General features: G+C 35.7%; 1 protein-coding gene across 6 annotated transcripts in view; it reads right to left on the bottom strand.

The window, feature by feature from the left end:
• The window catches only part of LARP4 (La ribonucleoprotein 4), a 191,731-nt gene that overhangs the window by 7,663 nt on the left and 157,527 nt on the right, over nt 1-26,541 (bottom strand). For 4 of the 6 annotated variants that reach the window (XM_087855829.1, XM_087855827.1, XM_087855828.1 and 1 more), the window contains 7 exons: nt 26,249-26,302; nt 12,938-13,150; nt 12,227-12,330; nt 7,430-7,642; nt 6,743-6,791; nt 6,293-6,397; nt 3,858-4,016 (listed from right to left, as the gene is read on the bottom strand). In XM_087855829.1, coding sequence (XP_087711955.1) covers nt 3,858-4,016; nt 6,293-6,397; nt 6,743-6,791; nt 7,430-7,642; nt 12,227-12,330; nt 12,938-13,150; nt 26,249-26,302 — 897 coding nt within the window. Of the gene's footprint in view, nt 1-3,857; nt 4,017-6,292; nt 6,398-6,742; nt 6,792-7,425; nt 7,643-12,226; nt 12,331-12,937; nt 13,151-26,248; nt 26,303-26,541 lie in introns of those variants that run through there. The other 2 variants (XM_087855830.1, XM_087855832.1) reach the window with 2 other exon arrangements.

Below are 26,541 nucleotides of genomic sequence, written 5' to 3'. Positions count from 1 at the left end.
GATAGAGGAAGAGAGCAAGCATAACGGGGGCGGGCGGAGCAGCAGAGGGGAGAGGGAAAAGCAGGCTCACCACTGAGCAGGGATGCAGGGCTTGATCCCAGGACCATGACTTGAGCTGAAGGCAGATGCTTAACTGAATGGAGGCACCAAGCGCCCCTTACCACAATTTTAAAAAGTAAAAGAAAAACAATAGCGAGGGACACCTGGGTGATTCAGTTGGGGAGAGGGGTGGGGAGAGCGAGGAGAGGGCTGGAAGGGAAGGAGAGGGAGAAGCAGACACCCCACTGAGCAGGGAGCCTGATGCGGGGCTTAATCCCAGGACTCTGGGATGATGACCTGAGCCGAAGGCAGACACTTAACCAACTGAGCCACCCAGGCACCCCCAAATTTCAGGAGGTTTAAAGGTAACATTCAGAAAAACTTTGTAGAAAATATAGACAAGTACAAAAATAAAAATTAGGAAAGCCAAAACAAAATCAGAGGTTCAACCTACAAGGTGCAATATCAACTTAAGAGTTCAAGAAAGAAGAAAAGAGAAGTGAAGAATTTATCAAAGAGTAATATACAAAAATTTTCTAGCATGTAAGGATGAGTTTCCAGATGGTATCCAGTGCAATGAATTAAAAAAGAGCCATAGCAAGATACACCTTAATGACATTTCATAGAATACCAGGGATGGGGCGCCTAGGTGGCTCAGTTGTTAAGCATCTGCCTTCGGCTCAGGTCATGATCCCAGGGTCCTGGGATCGAGCCCTGCATCAGGCTCCCTGCTCAGCAGGAAGCCTGCTTCTCCCTCTCCCACTCCCCCTGCTTGTGTTCCCTCTCTCGCTGTGTCTCTCTGTTAAATAAATAAAATCTTTAAAAAAAAAAAAAAGAAAAGAAAAGAATACCAGGGATAAATAAAAGATCCTAAAGGCCTCCAGAGAGGGAAAAAAAGAGGTCAAAGGAGGATCAGATAGGTTTCTGAAAAGGATCTCTGGAAACCAGATCGTTTCCTAAGCAAGATATAAAAAAGAACAAACCATAAAAGAAAGACTGATGAATATGACCATATTAAAATAAGAACCTGTTTCCACTCACAAATACTGAACACTGAAAACAAATCATACATTAGTAACATACATTACTGACAAAGGATTAGTATCCAAAATAAATTTTAAAATTCCATGATCTGTAAGATAAGGGATAACCCAATAGAATAAAAGGTGCTAAATACTTGACACTTTACAAAGAGAAACTCAAATGGCCAATAAAACATGAAAAGGTAACTTAACCTCAACAGTAATTAAATTTTAAAAATGTCCTATCACTCAGCAATTCCACTATGTATATATCCTAAAAACAGGGTCTGTGTAGTTTGAACATTCACAGAGTTGCTTATAATGTCAAACAGCTCAAGCGTCTATCAACAGAATAATGATATTCTTAAAACAGAATACAACAGTGCAAAATGAACTAGTTTTATCAACACCGATGAATTTCACACAATATAGAATGAAAGAAATAACAGAAGAATAGCTATTCCATTTACGTTGTGTTCAAAAACAGGCACACTGAACAGCATACTCTCTAGGCTAGGGGCTGACAAATGAAGGCCTGCTGGCCATATCCAGCCTCTGAGTTTTGTTGGTATGGCCTATGAGCTAAGAGTGGTTTTTAAGTTTTTAGCATGTGGCCCACAAGCCTAAATATTTACTTTCTGGCCTTATTCTACAGATAAAGTTTCCCAACCTGGAATGGTAAAATTATAAAGAAAAGCAAGAAAATTATTATAGCAAAGTCAGCATGTTTCCTCTGATGGAGAGGAAGGGAAGGAATAGGAGGAATCATAAAAGGGGAGGGGAGACACGTGGCATGGCTAAGATGCTGGTGATGTTCACTGTCCACAGTTGTGGGTTGGGATTACAAGGGGAAATACACTTTATTCTTCTTCTTCAAAAACGTATGTATGTGTGAATCACACCTCACCAAATGGGAGAAGCCATCAACTATAAAATGCACCATTATTTCATGCATTACTAAGAAAAAACACTGCTACTTAAACTACAGTAACGTTTAATTACAGATTTTCAAAGGTGGGGAAACTGTCTATCTTAAGGCTGATGAGAAAACTATAATATTGCACAATTTTTTAAACAAGGGAAGACAAAGAAATACCTTCAAAATTCCACAGAAAAACGCTAATACAGAACTCTACAGAAATAAGCTACTGACCCAATGTGAAAACAGAAAAACATTTTTGGAATGCAAGACCTCAAGAAATTTATACTAAAACCCACTAACTCAGGAAGCTCAAGAAGATGTGACCCACCATATTAAAGGAAAGTAAAACAAAAGTAAGAAAGAGTGAGTAGCCAACAAAATAAAGGAAAATTCTCAGGATGATGGTAAAGTCAAGCCCCAGCTACATAATTGTCCAGCAGGCCACAACTGTATACGGAAGAAGAAATAAGGGCAGTATACTACGAGGTTCGGTTATGGAAAAAAAAAAAAAAAAGTAGTATCAAGATGTGACTTAACCAACTGAGCCACCCAGGCACCCCTGCTTTTTACTATCTTAGTGATACTAAATTAATAGGGCATCTTATAATGGATGGTATCCTAGATATGATGCAGTACAATATACAGGGGGGATAAGAAAAGTAGTTGGCTTAAGCGAGCTAAATCCTTATATTCTAAATGGAAAGTAAATAGACAACATCACAAATTGGGAAGTCAAGAAAAAAAGTATATTGGGATGCCTGGCTGGCTGTCAGTGGAGCATGCAACTCTTGATCTTGGGGTCGTGAGTTCAAGCCCCACACTGGGTGTAGAGATAACTTAAGAAAAGAGAAAAAAGAGAAAAGAAAGAAAAGAAAAAATAGCAGTATAACCATGTTAGTTAGAAATAAAGGTGGGGGGGCGCCTGGGTGGCACAGCGGTTGGGCGTCGGCCTTCGGCTCAGGGCGTGATTCTGGCGTTACGGGATCGAGCCCCACATCAGGCTCCTCCGCTATGAGCCTGCTTCTTCCTCTCCCACTCCCCCTGCTTGTGTTCCCTCTCTCGCTGGCTGTCTCTATCTCTGTCGAATAAATAAATAAAATCTTAAAAAAAAAAAAAAAGAAATACAGGGGGAAAACGGAAAAAAAGCTAGAGTCGAAATGGTTGCAGAGGACTACTATTTTTCACTACAAGGCTAGATGTACTACGCGTATGTACTATAAAATAAAAATAAAAATTGAATTAAAAAAGGGAAGAAACTGAGAAAAATATGTGGGGTGTAAGGATTCAGCACAGGAAGAAGTCTACACTCAAAAATATTTCAGGATGGGGTACCTATCCTAAAGGCTGATATTCTAACCCTTTGATATCAACTCTCCATTATTTGAAAGCCTGAGTTTACCAAACTAACTTAAAATTCATTTACATCATTGACTAATTATAGGCACTTAAGTGCAAACACCACTTTTCACCAGCTTGCATTAATTGGTCCTCCAAGCTGAGCCGACTGATACAAAGACATGCAAAAGTGAAGAAATATTTTATTCTTTTAATTGGTTTAATTTTTATTTATTTATTTATTTATTTATTTATTTATTTATTTATTTATTTATTTATTTTAAATGAACATATAATATATTATTTGTTTCAGGGGTACAGGTCTGTGATTCATCAGTCTTACACAACACCCAGTGCTTTATTGGCCTGTGTAGCTTTATCATAAATCTTTTCATAACACTCAAAGTAAGATGACAATCCCATGAATAAAAACTATGATAGAAATACATATTAAATGCAAATAAAATTTCAAATAATAACTCTGCAAACAAAAGCTAACTATGGTCCTATAAGTAAAAGATGGATGCCTCAGTGTTTACCTTTTCTTTGTAGACACCTTTAACAACATCAGACATCCTGCTCTCCAGAACAAGTTCACCTGGGGTTCTTGATGAACTTCCAGGTAAAGGAGGAAAATTTGAGGCTAGTAAGTCAAACTTTGGTGTTGGAGCCTTTGCTTCAGCTGAAGACTGGGGTCTCTAAAAGACACAAATCATAAAACAGGTCACATGCCAATCTCATTCCCTAACCTGTACACCACAGAAGCTGAAAACCGTAAGGAAACAAACAAAACTCTAAACTAATGCAAAGAATTGTCTATTCTCCTATAAATTCCTGGCTTCTCATCTCAGTTGTGCTCTCATTTTTTTATCAATCCTACTTACCTTTCGCCAACTTCCCCTCCTGTTTCTTTTGCAAACTTCGCCACACTCCTTAAGCCTGCTAACCAAATCTCCACTATTTGCTAAGTTTGTGATACTCCCTTCCAGAACAAAAATAAAAACCCCTATCTGACCTAAATTCACCATCAGCTTTTCTCCTTTCATACAGTCTCAACAGAATAATATCCTCCCTTGAAAAATCTCCTGATCTGCCTTTCTGCCCACCATCCTATACCCTCTGACAAGCCTCTCACTTGTACTTCCTCACCTCTGTACTCATCACCACTAAAATTGCTTTGGCAAGTCACCAATGCCTTCCACAATGCAAAATCTGACAGACTTTTTTTCCTGACCTCATATAGCACCTGGCATGGTAAACATACTTGCCTTTGGGAGCTCATTCCTCCCTCAGCTTCTGTGATACCTTTCTGATTTTCAGATCTCACAATCAGGTGCTTGAGTCTCTCTACCTACTCCCTTTGACAGTTTTAGTTTCTACGTGGTTACTACTCTTTCCACTTCCTACTCTCCCTGGGTGATAGCCTCTACTCATGGCTTCAATTACTACCTATATGCAAACACCTTCACAACAATCTTTTTCACTTTGGGTGTCTTTCTGGCTATACACCACTGGAAATTTACCAAAACTCACTGAATGGTACACTTTCAATATTGCCAGCCCAGACCTTTACCTGAGACCTAGACATCTATTTGCCTATCAGCCCTTTCTACTCAAATTTTGCTTGGATACTTCAAGCAACATAACAAATAATCCCATTCTTCACCCACAAAGCTATGTTCCCAAAGTTCCATTCCTGACCACTCTATTTAAATCACTTACTCTACAAGTCCCCTGAATGATTTCATCTACTTTTATGATTTCAATTACTTCGTGTAAGCTTACAAATCGTAAATTTTATCTCTAGCTAAAATCTCCTTCCTGCACAAAGGCACTTCCACTCTGCCTTTCCTACTGGAAAGCACGCTTGTCTCCTTTTTCTTCACCCCTTCAGTCCTCAATCCTCAATATATCTTCAACATATTAAATGGACTTCAAAACTAATCTCTTCTTTCCTCAATTGTTCAGGGCCACTTGAGGATTCATGTGGACTGCTGCAATAGTATCCTAAAAAAGTTGTTGCCATGTCATGGCTGCCCATGGTACAGAAAGTTATTAAAAAAAAAAAAAATACTATTTTAAGAGGTTTACAGTTTGCCCTAAAGACCATTCTGTGTAATAATGCATTATGTTTTCTTCTTTGAAAATGCTTATCTTTTCACTACTTATATATGTAATATTTGCATATATATTATATACAGCCTACATGCTATATGTATACTACACTGATAAGTGCGTACAATTCACTATTTGTACGTGTAAAATAAGTACTATACTACAATTTATAATTTATCTGTAAATTCTAGGCAGGGTTTTCTTGAGACCTCTGTGGGTTCCTACACTATTCTGATTTGTCAACCCCTTTCGCTCTCACTTAAGAGATGCCAAACATTCCCCATGAACAAACCACAAAAAACAGAAACATAATTTGAAGCTAGGTAAGTCAAAATTCAATAAAAACATGTTTAGAACTATAAAAATTTTTTAATCTATAAGCAGTTTTATAAGATTAGTGGATAGAAGAATAAGTAGTAGGTAGAGAATTGCCCCCCCCCCGGCAAGTAACAATTAATAAACAGTTAAAGTTTCCAACACCATCCAGAGAGCTTTGTAAGTGAATGATAAACACTTTATCAAGTTGGCAAAAAGTTATATATTTATAGGGCTACTGATAAACAGGAACTTTTGTTCAATCTCTGTCAGAGTGTATACTGGCACAACCCCTATAGAAAGTTATACACTGGGGGCGCCTGGGTGGCACAGCGGTTAAGCGTCTGCCTTCAGCTCAGGGCGTGATCCCGGCGTTATGGGATCGAGCCCCACATCAGGCTCCTCCGCTATGAGCCTGCTTCTTCCTCTCCCACTCCCCCTGCTTGTGTTCCCTCTCTCGCTGGCTGTCTCTATCTCTGTCAAATAAATAAATAAAATCTTAAAAAAAAAAAAAAAAGAAAGTTATACACTGGCAGCAACTTACTGAATTGTGACCCAGAAATCCCATTTCTAGGAATTCTCCTTCAGGTGTTATCGCACACATAGGAAATGATGGTGGTATGAAGTTATCATAGCACTGTTTGGAAGACTGAAAGATTGAAACTACTTAAATGTCCATTAATAATGTAATAAACTTTTCACTGAATATTTTCAATTTCTGGTTTTTCAACCATGTAAATATATTAGTATTGAAGTAATTTTTAAAAAACACGAGCAACACAGATCAAATCCCTAACTACACATGTGCTTTAAGGGTGGGGTATGGTGGTAGTAGGGGGTATTTTAGGGTCAAGGCACAGGTTCTATTTACTTTTGCCTAATACTATAATCAATAAGACAAAAACCTGGAAAGACCGACCACAAGTCAATGCCATACTAAACCACAAAAGAAAAAAATAAATGAATAAATGTAATAAAGGTAAAAAATACTTACCTGGACTCTCTCATCTTCTCGTCGTCTTCGACCTCTGAAAAGAGTTCTCCTTTTAACAACGATAAAAAAGGTGGGTATGATGGGAGGGACAACTCATAAATTTCTTCAAATATATAATACATTCTATCAAAGATGGGTGAATTTCTAGTTTAACTATATTTTCTGTATCTCCACTATTAAGAGACAAATATGTATTCTTCTGAAGGGATCCTAAACTAATCTACCAAAAACTTCATCTACTACCACCACCACAAGTAAGTTTGGCCCACTTTTATTAAGCAGTGCTCCTTCCACACCACAAGTATATCAGGGTTTTTTGTTTCATACCAGTAGAGTAGGCAATAAGGTATAACTCTGTTTCCATAGTACAGAAGCTATAAGAAATTAAAGTAGACTGCAGATAGGATCTTACCTTTCTAAGCTATTCTTTCCTCAGTCAACCATAAAGAACTTCAGAGTACCTTTATAAACCTCTGACTCAGAGCTATATTCTATATGGGCACTATAAATTTCTTAACAATTATGAAAACTATTAACCATGTTATGTGAACACTGTATTCAATTAGCATAACCATACACCAATAGTTAAAACAAAAAATAATCAGTAGATCATGTTACTTAAACATTCACATTACAAGCAAAGAATTTTCATATACCGTATCCATATTTATTACCATATCTCCTTACCTGCCCCTACCATAGTCCCCATTTTGTTCCATCTGTATAGCAGGAGTTTCTTTTGGAAGGTAGCTTTGCTCCTGATGCCCTGTCACTGTAGGGTTATGCCGTTCAGTTGGAAAGTTCCTTGAACCAGATCTGTTTAATGGTCCATCCCCCAATGACACAGAGACCTCTGTCGAGTGTTCTGAACCACTCGATGACCTAAAATGAGGCTTCACACTATAAGAAATATAAGATCACATACATGAGAGGATAAATCAAGACAGACAGAAAATCTTTCCTCTTCATGGTAAAAACTCTATTTAATGGGACAAATTAAAAATTGCCTTCTACTGTATTCTGATTTTCTACAATTTGTTATACATAGAAGTGTCACATTATAAAAATGTAAACTCTTTTATGTCTCAGATTTTTACATTTAAAAAAGTTGTTTGGAGATATTTGTGGTAAAATCCAAAGTTCTTCAAGATAAAGCTACTTTTATTTCAATACTCAAAATGCAACTAGGATTTTAACTAATTTAACACCAGTTGCAGTCTTGACACACCTAAATCAGCCAGGCTTTAAGCTTATTAATGAATTTATGCCATACATTCTCAATGGGGCAACATCACCCCTAGTGGGAGTAAGATTTACAGGGGGTCAGGGAGTGGGGAGGCCCGAGAAGGAACAAAAAAATCCCAATCTTACTCCTTTTATGCATAGGGCACAGATATACATACATTACATAAATACATACACAATATCTCCAGTACTAAATTTTCATAGAGAAAAATAGGGGGGATGTCTAAAAAGGTTCTTTAGGGGAGTGACAATGAAAACCAGAGAAACGGTGCAATATATTAAAATCCCAGCTTCTTACTAAATTAATTGTTCAAAGATCCTATGTGAAAAAAAGCTAGGAAAATATAATGCAACTAAATAGCCTGGTGTGGCTTCATGAATTAGGTATGGAATCCAGTAAAAAACAAAAAACCCCAGTAACTATGAACAAGAGTAGCTTTTATCTTGGATGATGGGTATACAAATCCATCTCTCTAACAATGTGTAAGCAGATTAAGCTAGGGTGGGGGTAAAGGAGAGGCAGAGGCTACAGTTTAATCAACAGTGAAAACACCTAAGTAAGCCCAAGCAACTGAGGATCTTGGCTCTACAGTACAGTTTATACGAGGAAGTAGGAGATTTATATTTGGCCCCTTATTTTAGTTTAAAAATTCCATTTTTACAGGCTATTTTCATAGTTATAAATTTATATTAATAAACACACTGTCAATTCCTGGTTCTCTGGAATTTGGACTTAAAACTTCAAAATAATTATAAGCCCAATAATTAAACATTAATTCCAACAATATCTCCAGCTACCCTGTTCTTAACAGAAAATAAAAAAATGAGGTTACTGCCATTAAAACTTAAAACCAGGTGACAAAGTTCGGTTGAGTTTCATAAAGATTATACGAAATAATTACTTTATGTCACAAAATAGATTATTTTTTTGTTTTTTTAAAGATTTTTATTTATTTATATGACAGAGAAACAGAGAGAGCCAGAGAGCACAAGCAGGAGGAATGGCAGAGGGGGAAGCAGGTTCCCCGATGAGCAGGGAGCCTGACATGGGATGGGGCTCCATCTGAGGATCCCAGGATCACGACCTGAGCTGAAGGCAGACACTTAACCAACTGAGCCCACCCAGGCGCCCCACAAGATAGATTTTAACAGGAATGAAAATTACAGATGTTAACACAAAGTATTTCCAAAATATTTTTATTATCCATCACATCTGAAAATGACCTCATGAGGTAGATATGCTGTTTATGTTATCTGTTCAGAAACTATCGTTTGCCTAAATTTTCTCATTGCATTTCAATATATCCAACAGATAAGTTACTAGGTTTAAACAGCCCTCAGATCTCATAATCTTACCCTTCACAGAGAGGGACTTAACAATCTCAGTCCAGGCAAAAGGAAAAAAGAAAGATAAAAGTGATAAAAGATAGAAAGGAAGAAGTAAAGTGACAGAAAGAGAAAGTATGAAAGGTAGAAAAATGCCCAGACTTCTGAAAGTTAGTCCTAGTCTCTCTAAGTAGGTCTAGTGATCATCACTGGGCTGTTACAAGGTTCATATAATAAACTACAAAAGGGCTTCCTAAACGTTACTTTCTCCTTGACTGATAACTTCAAATAAATAAATAAACAAACAAATAAAAAAATAAAGGTCTGGAAGTGGTCACTTTTTAGAAGAAACAAGGATTAGGGTCTGTCAAAAAACTCTCTTAGTTTCATCTGTAATATCTGCATTTTGTAAGAATACTCATGTATAATTTTTGTAACTAAAAATTAACAACTTGTACTGGTCAAATATATGAAAAAGGATAGTACATGAATGGTTTTGAATAACGAGCAAAATTATACTAAATCTGCCTTGTACCTTCAAAAGTTTTAGGCGCACCTCCTTAAAAACGAGGACGACTGCACTGTCATTCTTAGCTTTCTTAATGTGATTTCAACCGTCTCATCAAGAAAGCACAGCAAACAAAAACAAGTGACAATAAAGGAACACCACGAATCCATTTAATACATTTTTTAGTCAATAATCTGCAAACCACCAGTACTTTTAGTTATTAGTTAAAAATCGCTTTCAGTCTACCTTGTAAGAAAGAAGTATATTCTACTTAACTGTCTAAAGCAAAATTCACTCTTTAAAAAAAAGGTGGAATCAATACATACCTATCTACAAAGCTACTCTTTCTAATCAGGGAAATCTGTATTTTCTAGCAAGGGAAGTTGCAAGCTGTCATTTACTCTAATTAAATTATTTTTAAGATAAAACTTCACCAGCTCTGGCAGAGGAAAGGAAATGTTCTGATCTCAGGTCTGCTGATAATAATTAGCCATGGAACCCTAGCAAGATTTTTGTCCTCCGGCTTTCACTTTCTTCATCTGTAAAATGAGTTAAAACTACACCATAACAAAGGTCTTTCCACATTTGAACACCATTCTACGTGCTCATGGGAATTAATCTTTTTGAACAACAGGACGGATTAAAGGACAATGTGTGAGGCTCCCTGTACTTCTACTCATTTGACGGAGCAATACTTGAGTTGTGAAGCTGTTACTTTATTACCAAACTAAGAATCATCTACAAGAACACAATAATCATTTCATTTATGAAGAATCCTTCATCCTTGTAATATGAAGAGATCACATCCGAAACTTCATAAAGCAGTAAGAATGGGTATATGCTGTAAAATGTTTATAACACTTAAAAACAATCTTCAAATGCTTTAACCAATTGTGTCAAAGTGAGTCAAAAAATTCTGAATAGAGGATGGTATACATGAATGCTTCCAGAATCCACGGAGAAGAATATTTAATACCACAAGGCTTCTTTCTCTAGTGCAGCATGTTTCAGGTAAACCTTAAAATTCTTAAAAATTCTTAAAAAAGAATTAAGTTCCTAGAAGTCATTTTAGAAGAACATACCCCATGTGGTCTCCTTGAGCTATGGCAAGGAAAAATCACTGAAGAAATAATTTAAAAAGCCAAAAACCCAAACCCAGGGGGCTAACAAAATAAGCAAAGAGACAATAAACGCGAAACTCTTAAATAAATCTAAGCCACTATATAAGCCCTTTTTTCTTTGGATAATCATACTGTCAAAAGCCATAATATACCAAATTATTAAGATTATCAATTAATGTTTACATAAAAAGAATAATACTTAAGAGACTTATCTTTTATATAATAGCAAACAGTTTCCAGAGTTCCCAATAATTTATTTAGAAAACCGTTTTTTTAAGTGTAGGCTCTGAAGTCAAACTGGGCTCAAATTTTGGCTCTCCCAGTTACTAGCTACATGCTCGTAGACATATTTAACCTTTTATGTTTCAATTTCTTCATCTTTTTTTTTTTTTTAATATTTATTATTTATTTGGCAGAGAGAGAGACAGCCAGCGAGAGAGGGAACACAGGCAGGGGGAGTGGGAGAGGAAGAAGCAGGCTCATAGCGGAGGAGCCTAATGTGGGGCTCGATCCCAGCATTCTGGGATCACGCCCTGAGCCGAAGGCAGACACTTAACGACTGAGCCACCCAGGCGCTCCTCAATTTCTTCATCTTAAATAGATACAATAACTATCTATCTTATACGGTTATGAAAACTGTGATAAAGTATGTAAAACCTTAAAGACAAAGCTTTAGACACTAGTGTTCAATAAATGATAGCTATTGTCTGAACACTATAGTTCATGGAAATCATTTCAAAGGTCAATTTAAAAAAATCCTAACTCATTTTTCCAGCATTCAATACTCAAATCAGCAAACATTTATATTCTCAAAAAAACCTCTCATTCTCTAAAATGTTACCTATTTAACACATTAAATGGTATTTAAACACCAGATTTTATGTTACTGTAATAAAATAACTTTCTATTCTCTTTTATTATTAAAAAATCAGTATGTATTATGTACGATCTTAGTTCTCAACCTTTTTTTATACAAATTATCCACTATGAGGTCAAAGTGTGCTTATTAATTCTAGAGTAAATTGTTTTAAACTTTTTACTAAGTCTGTAAATAAGCACTGCGATTACAGTTATTCTTTAAGAACTACTGGGAATTGTGTACAATAAATTCTACTACGTTTTGTTTTTTGTTTTTGTTTTTATGTAGGTTCCATGCTGGGTGTGGAGCCCAATGTGGGTTTGAATTCACAACCCTGAGATCAAGACCTGAGCTGCAATGAAGAGGTGGATGCTTAACTGGCTCAGCCACCCTGGCGCCCCATTCCACAATGATTTTTATCTTACCGATTTTTTTGGAATGGTCGAGGCATATTCACAGCAGCAGCATTTGTTTTATAAGATCCTGGTGCATTAAAGCCATTCACAAAGCTACCATTGGGAAAGGGAGCCTAAAAGAAAATGTAATGTTTAAAATCAATTAATGAAAAGCGCAAAACCTAGTATGAAGGCTGTAAGAAACTCCTGATGAACTAACCCAGCACCAAATTTTTAAAAGATTTTTTATTTTTAAGTAATCTCTACACCCAACATGAGGCTTGAACTTAAGACCCTGAAGCTCAAGAATCACATGCTCCACTGACTGAGCCAGCCAGCACCCCCTCAATTTCTTTTACAAGGCAAAAATAATTTTAAGCATTTTATTTATTCACTTTTGTAAAACTCACTTCAAGTATCACCTGATTTACTGAAGAAGGAATCATTAGGTCATTACTTAATAAAGTACATTTCTCTCTGAAAAAGTTTAAGTGAAAGCATTTTAAACTAATCAGGATTTACCTAATCTCTCATTTTAATTCATTCAGCAAAATCTAAAGAATAAAATTATAGGAACCAATAGCTCAAGTCTTAGTCACATGGGGATTAGATATCCTTATCACTACTTAAAAGCCAGAAAGAAACCAATATCAACACAAAACAAAATAAACTACTCTAGCTGATTTCTTCAAATTTCAGCTTGAGTGAAAAGTTTTATACTTTTGTAAGGATCTCACTTACCAGTGGTGTTTCAAAGTAAGGTGCAGGATTTGGTGACCAAGACTGAGGCACAATACTATAGACCGAGTATTGTTGATGAGGATTATATACAGGCTGCATAAAAACTGGTGAGGCATACTGTGCTTGAGTTTGAATGGGCTGACTATACATACTAGAATCCATTAATCGATAACCATTCTTAGCAAAAAATGTATTGATGGCTTTTATCCTTGCCTAGAAGCAAGAGGAACACATTATAATGAAGGACTAAGTGTGCATTTTCACAAATACATTTAATTTACATTTTAAACAAATTTTACATGACTATGTTATTTCTGCCGACTATACAAGTCAGTAGAGCAAAAGGAAATGACTGATAGCTTTAAATTATTTTAAAAACTTTTGCATGGCCAATATAACAATGAACAAGGTAAAATCACAAAAGTCAAAATAGTAAAACTAACTGCAAATTATCACAGACAAGGGGGCTAATAATCCTAATAAACAAATTTAGAGAAATGAACAGAGTTCACAGAGAAAAGAAAGGCAAATGGCTCTTAAACATATGAAAAGATGTTAAACCTTGCTTATAAGAGAAATGCAGTTAAAATGGAATTAACATTTCTGACTTACAGGATTGGCAAAATATCAAAAAATTTGACAACATACTTTGTTGATAAGGTTGTGCCAAAATACACTGATGATGGGAATATAAAATAGCACAACCCTTATAAACAAATATTTAGCAGTATCTTCTAAAAATTACATATGCATTTACCACACTCTCATCAATCTCACACTTCAAGGAATCTTTTCCGAATATACAATGAACAAAAAGTTTTAAAAAGGGATGCACATGACAGTTCACTAACACTAACTATAATAGGAAGGGGAAAAAAACCAACCCCAATGCATACACACACACACACACACACACACACACACACACACACACAATAACAGTCCATCAATGGCTGAATATACTATATCACATCCACACCATTAAGTACCATGCAGATGTAAAAAGAACTGAGGAACTGCTCTAAGTACTATTATAGAGCGATTTCCAGAATATATTATTGTGTGTTTTTTTTTAAGATTTTATTTATTTATTTGACAGAGAGACAGCCAGTGAGAGAGGGAACACAAGCAGGGGGAGTGGGAGAAGAAGAAGCAGGCTCCCAGCGGAGGAGCCTGATATGGGACTCGATTCCAGATCGCCGGGATCACGCCCTGAGCCGAAGGCAGAGGCTTAACGACTGTGCTACCCAGGCGCCCCCAGAATATATTATTGTTTAAAAAAAAAAAAAAAAAGGTAAAGCAAGGAGGATAAGAATATGTATAAGTAAGCTATTGTTTAGCTAAGTCAGACAGCGATGTAATATTATATACTTGCATTCACACATATGTATGTGTATGTATTTAATATACTGGTTTTTTTTTTTTCAAAGATTTTATTTATTTTAGAGAGAGAGAGAGAGACTACAAATAAAGGGAACAGCAGGCAGAGGGAAAAGCAGGCTCCCCATCAAGCAGGGAGCCCGACGCAGGGCTCAATTCCAGGACTCTGGGATCATGACCTGTGCCGAAGGCAGACGCTGAACCGACTGAGCCACCCAGGCGCCCCTAATATATACTGTTTTAGGTATTTTACTTTTAAACCATAAACACATCGAAAATAAAATTTTAAAAATCAACTGTAAAAGTTAAAAGCAAAATTAACCTAAATGTGCATTTGTGTTATATTAGTAATATAACAGAGAAATCCTAAGTGATTTTGAGCCATAATAAAATCAACTGTTATGAATGTTCCTTAGGAATAAACTACAAGGCAAAGTATAGCAAAAAAATTTCTTAATTTGTTTCCAGAATTATATTCCTATTGGTATTGTTATTCTGATACTTTTGCATTGATTATGGAATACAGCAAATCAGTAATTACATTGGGGTCACTGAGATCTGAGACTTTCACACGGGAGAAAGAAGACACAGATGTGAGACCCAAGAAGTGAAAACCATGTAGCCTGAATTTAAATCGGAAGCATCAGTATAAACTCACAATATATTTTTGTTAAAAACACACACACACACACACACACACACACACACACACACACACACACACACACTTCATAGCTCTGTTCAATGAAAGGCTTTCAATAACCACAAGAACTCCCTGTGCCTAGCCAGTCGGCTGCAAAATATCACCTCCCCATAAAAATAAAGTAGGGACTCCGGAGACTTGACTGACCCCAGGCCTTTGACACAAAATGTACAAGACACTGGAACATCTTGTCACACTAGAGAGCAAGCAAACCACTGAAAATTACTAGGGCTGTGACAAAAGGCCTCCTAAGTTAACTCAAAGAGGCCACAATTCATCAATAAGGACAACAAACACACCAAATATGTTTAAATACCCAACGACAACAAAAATACCCGAATGGTCATTTTTGAAGGTTCCTAGGGAACCAACACATTATTTTCAAAAACTGGTAATAAAAGCTAGAACCAAGCATTTATCATGCATTCCATATATGAGCTGTACCTCAGGGTAATAAAGATGATGGCAAGCCTCCCTTTATAGAAGTCATTCAACTAATAAATGGAAAAAAAGAAAGCCTGAAAATAGCACCTCTTTGCAGCCTTTAATTAACAGATGTAGTCAATGAGCAGTAGCACCTAGCATAAAAGAGAGACAGACACAAGAACATACAGGCTTTTTGCTCTCTCTCTGCTGCTCCCAAATCAAACCAAATTTTGATCAAGGCTCTAAATCTAGCTACCAATTTGCAAGAAATCTAGGGGATGCTAAACACACTAAAAAATATAACTAGCCAATTCAAAAGTGGGCAAAGTACTTGAATAGATATTTCCCCAAAGATGTTACGTAAGAAAGGAAATTCTGCAATATGCTACATGGATAAACCTTGTGTTATGTTAAGCGACATTATGTTAAGTGACATAAACCAGTCACAGAGAAACAAATACTGCATGATTTCATTTATATGAAGTAATTAGAGTATTCAAAAATCATAGAATAAAAGAATAATGGTGGTTGCCAGGGGCTAGAAGGAGGGGAGAATGGGGAGTTATTGTTTAATAGGTACAGAATTTCAGTTTTACAAGATGAATAAAGTTAACGTGAATGGATGGTGGTGAATTTGTTTAGTACAATTGCATTATGTACTCAAAGATGGTATATTTGATATATGTGTATTTTAGCACAATAAAAAATACAGCTAGCAAAATGTATGAGAAACTCTGCAAAACAAATAACTTAGTTATTTCAACATACTTTCAAAAGAAAAAATAAATACGTAAAGGATGAAACTACAGATATAAACAAAAAAATGAGAATCAGGAAAATGTGATAATATTGTAGCTATGATTTTTAAAAAATCCCTCCTTCAAAGCTACTAATACTAGTGTATTTACAGATAAAATTAAGTTTCAAATTTGCTTCAAAATAATTGGGGGCATGAAGAAATGAGTGGGAATATGGATGAAGGAAGACTGGCCATGCTCTACCAATTGTTAAAACTGGGACGGGATTCTCAATGATTGACTATACTATTTTCTCTACTTTTACGTATGTTTGAAATTTCCTATACTAAGTTTAAGGGGAAAAAAAAAGGAAAGAAAGCAATGCTCTAGGGGTGCCTGGGTGGCACAGCGGTTAAGCGTCTGCCTTCGGCTCAGGGCGTGATCCCGCCGTGATGGGATCGAGCCCCACATCAGGCTCTTCCGCTATGAGCCTGCTTCTTCCTCTCCCACTCCCCCTGCTTCCTCTCCACTCCCGCTGGCTGTCTCTATCTCTGTCAAATAAATAAATAAAATCTTTAAAAAAAAAAAAAAAGAAAGAAAGCAATGCTCTAAAACTTAATAAAATAAATCAGACCATTTGTTTACATATTGCCTGTGGCTGCTTTTGTTCCATAGTGGAAGAGCTGAGTACTAACAACAGATTTCATGATTGGCAAAATCTACAACGTTCAACGTTCTGGTCCCTTAAAGAAAAAGTTTACTGACCTTTGTTACAGAACTAAATAAAACAGCAGCTCTTTCTGCCCATGGTTCCTGTCCTGTGCTATAATAAAACCATCTTTTTGCATGAAAAAAAAAGAAAAAGAAAAAAAGAACTAAAACAGACGTGAGAAGGTTAGATTAGGAATCGTAAGCCTCACTAACTTGTAAGGAATACCAAGTGAAATAATCCATGTTAAAGCATAAAAACATGACTTTAACAAATGAATGAAAGGTATATTTTATAATCCTTATAAACCAGGAATCCTCCTTCCCCCAAATTGTAACCAATTAAACAAGAAATCCATAATGGCTAATCTTGAAAAATCCTTAAAATATCAAATTGACTTTAACAGGAGCTAAAAAATTTACAGCTATTGCTTTTACTGAAGTAATGTCATATGCTGTAGTTTATTTAAATCTTAAAAAATACCCCATAAGTAACTAAAAGCAAGTAAATAACATTACTTTTTGAATGTGGTCCATTATCAAGAAAATACTAGCCCAAAGAAACAGACTCTAAGATAACCAGGTACTGGAAACAGCAGACTATGATTTTAATCCGGCCATTATGAATATAGATTAAGAGGAAACTGTTCTTTTTTTTTTTTTAAAGATTATTTTTATTTATTTGACAGAGAGACACAGCCAGAGAGAGAGGGAACACAAGCAGGGGGAGTGGAAGAGGAAGAAGCAGGTTTCCAGCGGAGGAGCCTGATGTGGGGCTCGATCCCAGAATGCCAGGATCATGCCCTGAACCGAAGGCAGACGCTTAACAACTGAGCCACCCAAGCGCCTCGAGAGGAAACTGTGTTCTTGAAAGAGTTGAACAAAAAGGGAAATCTCGGCATAGGGGAAATATAAAAATGGAAATTCCAGAATAGAACTTGAAGATGAATCCAAGTCTACAGAAATTATCCAATCCAAAGAAGAAAAAGAGACTGAAAAAAAAGGAACAAAATCTCAGTGACACCAAGCAGTCCAATATATGTGTAATGGTGGAATCTCAAAAGGACGGGAGAGGAAGCCAGGCAGAAATTTCTTCTGAAAAACTGGTAGTTGAAAATTCCCCAATCCGGCTGAAAAACATCAGTGTGCAAAAGCCAAGAAGTTCAGCACACACCAAGCAAGATATTAAAAAACATACCTTGAAACACAATAGTCAATCTATTGAAAACCAAACATAAAACAAAAAAATATATAGCAGGCAAAAAAGACTACATTATATAACGAATAACAATAATGCCTCACCAGAACCAACAGAAGCCAGGAGACAACAGAATACCGTAAAAGGATGGAAAAAAATTAAAACTATCAATCTACAATTCCATATGCATGGAAAATACCCACCAAAAATGAGTATGAAATATAAGACAGTTTTAAGGTAAGTAAAAACTAAGAAAATTCATCACTGGGAGACACTATAAGAAACATCAAATGAAGTTCTTTAGGCTGAAGGGAACTAATACCAGATAGACCTCATCTATAGGAAGAACAGCAATAAAAAAAAGCTTTCCTGCTTAATTACAAGAAAAAAAAGATGAAGAAATGGAAGCAATGTACCTCAGCTCATATAATAAAAGCTCTACGGGACTCTTTCTGAAGCATATCTTTAGGCCAAAGTCTGCAAGGACTCTTGACCTTGGATATCCACTGCACAATAGTCTGAATTCTCCCAAATTATCATGGGCAATTTTAGAATCATGGCCATTATAAGTAATTTTCCAGTTAATTGTGCACAAAGATATTAATAAAATATAGCATTACAGTTTCCTATAATAAGCTTTATAAGTACTTAAAATTTTTGTGAAAAATTTAGGTAACTGATTCAGAAGAAAACAATAACACAATAGATTCCTTATATATAATAGATAAAACATAAAAGAAAAGTTTAAGGTCTAAATTGGAGTTTTATTATTTAAAGGCATTATTTTTTTTTAAATCATCAATTTAATTTCACATTTTCAACTACCTAAAAATAAAAATAACTCCATTAAAAGAACACTTTTCTTAGGTTAAGAATAGAATTACCAATATTTCCATTTTGTATTTGTATATACTGTACCTATAAAGCAGAAATCAATGTATAGTAGATTAATTTTTTTACCTCATCAAAGAATAATAAAAGTAAGTCATGTTAATATGCTGCAAGAAGTGGGTTTTTTTTTTTTTGTTTTGTATTTTTACTTTTAATACAATATGTTTTATAGATTCAGGAAAAGAATTACCAACAGATGCTGTATTAGATAATGTGGGCTACATTAATGTAACAAATACACAAAAAATTTAAAAGGCCCAAACACACAAAAATCTCTCTCTTAATAATAAATTTCACAAAATAGGCAAAGACTTATACACTGAAAACTAGAAAGCAATGCTAAGAAACCAAAAGCCTAAATAAATGAAGAGAGACACCACATTAGAAGATTAAATATTATGAAGGTGGCAATTCTCCCAAATTAGAGTCGATGAAATCCCAATCAAAATCTCCAAAGGCATTTCTGTAAAACTGACACACTCATTTGAAAATTTATATGGAAATGTTACGGCCTGGAATACCTAAGGTAATTTTGGAAAGTCAAAACAAATTTGAGAACTTAGACATTACCCAATCTTTTAACTTTTTATAAAGCTATGGTAATCAAGACAGTAGGAAACTTATTTAAAGATAAAGATAAACATACAGATCAATAGAATAGAACAGAGTCCAGAAATGACCCAAAGCATATATAATCAACAAATAGTGAACAAAGTAACCAAGTCTTTTCAACAGGTAATGTTGGAACAAATGTACATGTTTTAAAAAAGAACCCTGACTTCACAACACACGAAAGAAACTTGAAGTAGATCATAAAATTTAAATGTGAGCATAATCTAAATGTGAAAGTACAATACTTCTAGAAGAAATAATAAAAAAATATTCATGAACCTAGAAGACGTTAATTTCAGGTAAGACAAAAATAATGAACCCTAAAAGAAAAGTGAGATAAGAACAGACTTTATTAGGGGCGCCTGGGTGGCTCAGTCAGTTAAGTGTCTGCCTTCAGCTCAGGTCATGATCTCTGAGTCCTGGGATCGAGCCCTGTGTTGTGCTCCCTGCTCAGCAGAGTCTGCTTCTTCCTCTCCCTCTGCCTCTGCCTCCCCTCCCACTGCTTGTGCTCTCTCCCTCTCAAATAATAAAGAAAGAAAAGAAAAGAAAAGAAAAGAAAAGAAAAGAAAAGAAAAGAAAAGAAAAGAAAGAAAAGAAAAGGAAAAATTGAGGGTAGAAAAAACCCATGAAAGACATACAGAAAACAAATACCTAAAGTGGAAGAAGTATCTTTCCTTATCAATAATTACTTCAATGTAAATGGCTTAAACTCTCTTATTAAAAGGCAGAGACTAGCAGACTGAATTAAAAAACCAGGATTCATCTATATGCTACCTGTAACAGATTCATTTTAAATTCAGACACTGAAAGTAACAGGATAGAAAAGGACATTCCAAGCAAATAGTGACCAAAATACATCTAAGATGACTATCCAGCTGACCCTTTCAACAACACAGGTTTGAACAGCATGGTTCTATTTATACACAGATGTTTTCAATAAATACAGTACAGTACTATAAATGTATTTTCTCTTCCTTTATTTTTTAAAAGATTTTTATGTATGTATATATTTTTTTGAAGATTTTTTTTTTAAGATTTTATTTATTTATATGATAGAGATAAAGAAAGCACAAGCAGGGGGAGCAGCAGGCAGAGGGAGAGGGAAAAGGAAACTCCCCACAGGGAACAAAGCCTGATGCAGGGCTCCATCCCAGGACCCTGGGATCAAGGATCTAAGCCAAAAGGCAGATGGTTAACCGACTGAGCCACCCAGGTGCCCCAAGATTTTTGTTTATTTATTTCAGAGAAAGCACACGCATGTGTGTGTATGAGTTGGGGAAAGGCAGAGGGAGAGAGAGAGAATCTCAAGCAGACTTCTTGCTGAGCACAGAGCCGAAATCAAGAGCTGGATGCTTAACCAACTGAGCCACTCAGGCATCTTCCTTTATTTTAATAACACTTTCTTTTCTTTAGTTTACTTGATTCTAAGAATGCAGTATACAATACATAAAATATATAACATATATTCGTTAATCAACTGTTTATGGTCCTGGTAAGGCTTTCCATCAACAGTAGGCTATTAGTTCTAAATTTTGGGAGGGGTCAAAAGTTTTATGTGGGAGTGCCTAGGTGGCTCAGTTGGTTAAGCGTCTGCCTTTGGCTTGGGTCATGATCCCAGGGTCCTGGGATCAAGCCCCACATTGGGCTCCCTGCTCAGCAGAGAACCTGCTTCTCCCTCTCCCTCTGCTGGTCCCCCTGCTTGTGCTTGCTCTCCCCCTCTCAAATAAATGAAATCTTAAAAAAAAAAAAAAAGTTATATGTGGATTTTTGACTGCCTGGGAAAGGAAAAGTCAGCACACCTAACTCTCCTGTTGTTCAAGGGTCAACTGTATTATTATTAGGCAAAACAGACTTTAAGTTACAAAAGGTTATAAGACACAAAGGACATTATAACACTGATAAAAGGTTCGATCCAGCAAAAAGATAAAATATATCTATCCGCCAACAGAGCCCAAAGACATATAAAGAAAACACTGACAGAATGAAAAGAGAAACAGACCATGCTACAATAGAGACTTCAAGAATAAATAATGAGACAGAAAAGCGATAAAGAAACAGAGAACCTCAGCCATAAAGAAGAATGAAATCTTGCCATTTGCTACAACATGTATGGATCCAGAGAGTATGGGAGCTAAGTAAATTAAGTCAGATAAAGACAAATACCATGATTTCACTCATATGTGGAATTTAAGAAGCAAACCAAATGAAGGAAAAAAAGAGACAAACCAAAAAACAGACTCTTAACTACAAAGAACAAACTGATGGTTACCAAAGGGGAGGCAGGAGGGAGGATGGTGAAACAGATGAAGGGGATTAAAAGTACACTTACCATGATGAGCACTGAGTAATGCATAGAAGAGCTGAATACTACACTGCATACTTGAAACTAATGTAATACTGTATGTTAAGTTACTGGAATTAAAATTTAAAATAAAATTAAATCCCTGTCATGACAGGGAAGAAAAAAAAAAAGAAATAGAAAACTTGAACAACACTATAAACCTATCTGATCTAATAAGACAGTATTCCAAACACCAGAATACACATTTTCCACAAGTGTATATAGAACATTCTCCACGATAAACTATATGTTGTGCTAAAAGCAAGTTTCGATAAATTTAGAAAGACTGAAGTCATACAAAGTATCCTGGAATAAAACTAGATATTAGGAGAAGAAAAAGTGGAAAATTAGCAAATATGTGGAAATCCAACAACACATGTTCTTAATGTGTCAAAGAAGAAATCACAAAGGAAGTTAGAAAATAATTGGAGATGAATGAAAACAAAAACACAGCCCATCAAAACTTACTGGACGCAATGAACAGTGCTGAGAGGGAGATTTACAGCTATAAGCACCTTTGTTAAAAAGAATGTTCTCAAATCTATAACCCAGTTAGCATCTTAAAAACAGGAAAAGAAAAGCAAACTAGACCCAAGACTAGATATTGCATGCAGTATCTAAAATAGGCAAATTCATAAAGTCAGAGACTAGAAGAGAGGTTACTAGAGGGTGGAAGAATGGGCAGTTATTGTTTCATGGAGTTTCTGTTTGGAATGATGCAAAAAGTTCTAGACAAATAATGGTGTTGGTTGCACAGCAATGTAAATGTACTAAATGCCACTATGTTGTTTACTTAAAAATGGTAAATTGTGTATGTATGCATGTATACTCTACCACAATAAAAAAAAATTCCAAAGAAAGCATAAGAAATGATGTTCATTACAACATTATTTATAAACAAGAGAAACAAGTTAATGCTCGCCCATGGAGAAAAATGTATAATTAAATTGTGATACACATGAACAATATTGTGTGTATACTTGAAACGACAGTGAATGAAAAGATTTGAAGATCTCTTAACTGAAAAAGAGCAGATGAATGTCTGCTGTACATTCCTATTCATATAAAGAAAGAAAATTCCTAGATGGATACAGAAAAAACCCTCATTATCTCTGGGGGAAAGAACTGGTGGAATCTGGGAAAGGGAGACTGAATTAATTAATTATTAATTACTTAATATTGTCTGACTTTCTTATAACATGCAAGTATTATTTTCACACTTCAAATTCTGAAATATATAAAAGGAATATATAACTATATATTCTATATGACATATTCTGTAATATATATCATCTATATGACACCCAGATAAACTTAACATTCTCAGTCATAAAAAGTCAATTAAAACAGAATGAAGCACTGCCTCTTAATGAAATTATCACAGGTGGACAAACATTATTCACTTAATCCCTTTGTCCTCCAAGATCACAGCTTCTGAATCACAGAATTTCAGAAATGAAAAGCATGCATTACTTCAAAGCAGCAAACCAGAACCTTAGAGGTAACCTGACATGCCCAAGATCAAAGAGCTTGTGGCTGAAAGCAGCATCAAGGGTTGGAATATAGGATTTCTGGCTCCTGCACCTGTCTTTCTGGGTGCTAAGTCATTTGGATTTAATGAATGATATAAAAATTAATGTGAATCTGTCAATCTCCTAGCAAGAACATTGCTATGTGATGGCTAATTAAAGGAACCATAAACAAAAGCCAAATGGCAGAGAAATGATAATACTTATAATGAAATATATGCATGTTTTTAAAAGATTTATTTATTTTAGTGGGGGAGTGCGTTCGTGTACGAGCCAGGAGAGGGGGTGAGAGAGAAGCAGACTCCCTGTTGAGCTCAGAGCCCAGACACAGGGCTCAATCTCACATCCCTGAGATTATGACCTGAGCCAAAATCAAGCTGGACGTTCAACCAACTGAGCCACTCAGGTGTCGGAATATACATATATATTTTTAACGTTATACCTAAGATCTCAAACAAAATAAAATAAAACAAAACCCAATCAGCTGTAAGAAATGGGAGGTACGGGAAAAATCAAAATGATTATTTGTAGATGATATGCTGACAGATAATCTCCATTAGATATAATAAAGGAATTCAGCAAGGTTCCTGCAGACAGTGACATTTTTTAAAAAAGATCACTGGGGTGCCTGGGTGGCTCAGTTGGTTAAACATCTGCCTTCAGCTCAGGTCATGATCCCAGGGTCCTGGGATGGAGCCTTACATGGGGCTCCCTGCTCAGCGGGGAGTGTACTTCTCCCTCTCCCTCCGCTTGTGGTCTCTCATTTGCTCTCTCTCAAATAAATAAGGTCTTAAAATAATAATAATAATAATAATAATAATAATAATAATAATAAACAAATAAATATCAATCACTAAGATACCAAGGAGAGGGAAAAAGCAACAAAAACTACTTTAGGGAAGAAATTATAAAACACAAAGGACCTCAATTAATAAAGAAATATATCATAATGTTACCACAATATTGAATAGTGCAGGGTAAAACTGCCACTGTCTCCAATAAATCAAATATAGTTCCATTAATTCCAATATGGTTTTTGTTTGGTTGTTTGTTAGTATTAGACAAACATTCTAAAAGTCATATGGAAAAAAAAGGGTCTAAGAATAACCAAGACAGTCTTAAAAAATACAAGTAAGGAGGGATGATTCTCATTAGGACAAAGGATATTCTAAACCTAAGATAATTAAAACAGTGATATTGGTTCAATAAAGAAAAGACTGATAGAGAACCTAAAGCAGATCTGATAGATGCAACATCACACACAAGTTGTGGAAGGACAGACCAAATTGTTAAGTGTTGAGACAACTGCCTTTCCATTTATGGAAAAAATTAGATTTCTATCATATCCTGTACATTAAATTAATTCCAGATGTATCAAAGACCTAAATCTGACATATAAAATGTTAAAGCTATTAGAAGACCTAGAAGATCTTTATAGCCTCATGTAGGGGAGGGAGATAATAGGGAGAAGCAGAGGAAACAGAATGACAAACGGCAGGTATCTTCATCTCTAAAACAGAAGGTAATAATACCACCTACCACACACCAATAATGAGATTTAAATATGTCCAGTCCTTAGAACAATGCCTGACATACAAGCTCTTAAAAAATGTAAGCTTCTCTCATCTTGGTTCTTCCACTTACTAGTTGTCTGAAGCTGAGTAGGTAACTCTCATACCTCACTTTCCTTACCATAAAATGGAGAAAACAAGAGTACCCACCTTATGAAGTTCTTGTAAGAATTAAATGATGCTATAAAGTGTTTAGAATAGAAACTGATACATATAACGAGCTCAACAGAATATTGTATTGCATTCACAAATCATCATCATCATCATATTACACAGGGAATAAGTAGCATGTGAAAGTAACCAAAAGTACCAAAGTAAGTGAATGCTCAGGATTCTATTCTTTGTATTTATTTTTATTTTTTTTAAAGTATGCTCCATGCCCAGCACAGAGCCCAATGGCAGGGGCTTGAACTCACGACCTGCAATCAAGAGCTGAGCTAAAATCAAGAGTTGGATGCTTAAATGACTGAGCCACCAGGTGCCCTAGGATTCTATTTTAGATGGTAGCTCTGGGAGCAAATGGAAAATGGAAAAGTGGGGGAAAGCTGAAGGCATAACAGTTAAAAGGCTACTCTAATTGCTCAAGCCTAAACAATGGCAGTAATAACTGAAACAAGTTTTAAAGGTAGATTCCACGGGATCTGAGAAAAGATAAGACCTGTAAAGACAGCGAGCAAGTGTCAGCAATGTGGTGATGCAATTAATTTTGAGATGAGGATGACAGTATTAAGAAAGTTTTCCACCTTTGTTACTAAAAAATTATTCCTGCTCTTCATTCTGATTACCTTTTAAGTTGTCACTTCATGCTGTGTAAAGGTAGGCTTTTTGAAAGAATTGCTACCCTATCAACTAATTTTCTAGCACATCATATGAAATTTCTTTAAAATCATTATAGGTTGTTTTTTTTTTTTTTTTTAAGATTTTATTTATTTATTTGACAGAGAGAGAGACAGCCAGCGAGAGAGGGAACACAAGCAGGGGGAGTGAGAGAGGAAGAAGCAGGCTCGTAACAGAGGAGCCTGATGTGGGGCTCGATCCCATAACGCCGGGATCACGCCCTGAGCCAAAGGCAGACACTTAACGACTGCGCTACCCAGGCGCCCCTAAAATCATTATAGGTTTTATAAAATATTATCCATATGTGTTTTAAATTCTCAAATAGACAAGAAACAAAAATTTTCCTAACACTAGCTCTACTTACAAATATTTTCTTACCATAATTGGCTTGCCCTGAAATGTTTTAACTTCTTCTCTTAAGTATTTAAAAGCCTGTTAACAAAGCAGAAAATAACTTTTATTAGCATTCAAACACTTCATTAAAGCCATCTTTATTCTATCAACAGTTTGGTATTAGCAACCATCTCCAAACTAAACAATAAAAAATTCTGAAGTCAATTCCATTATGCAGGTGATAAGGAATGAAAAAGTAAAAACACCCCAGCTGAAGTTCACATTTACTGTAGATTAGCTACTATGGATCAATGCAGAAAAAAATGCACAAACTCCAA

This window comes from Ursus americanus, chromosome 25, assembly GCF_024610735.1.
Source record: "Ursus americanus isolate L20-20 chromosome 25, mUrsAme1.1.p, whole genome shotgun sequence".
Lineage (NCBI taxonomy): Eukaryota > Metazoa > Chordata > Mammalia > Carnivora > Ursidae > Ursus > Ursus americanus.
The sequence above is the reverse complement of the archived record's forward strand: the minus strand, read 5'-3'. Positions and strand labels throughout refer to the sequence as shown.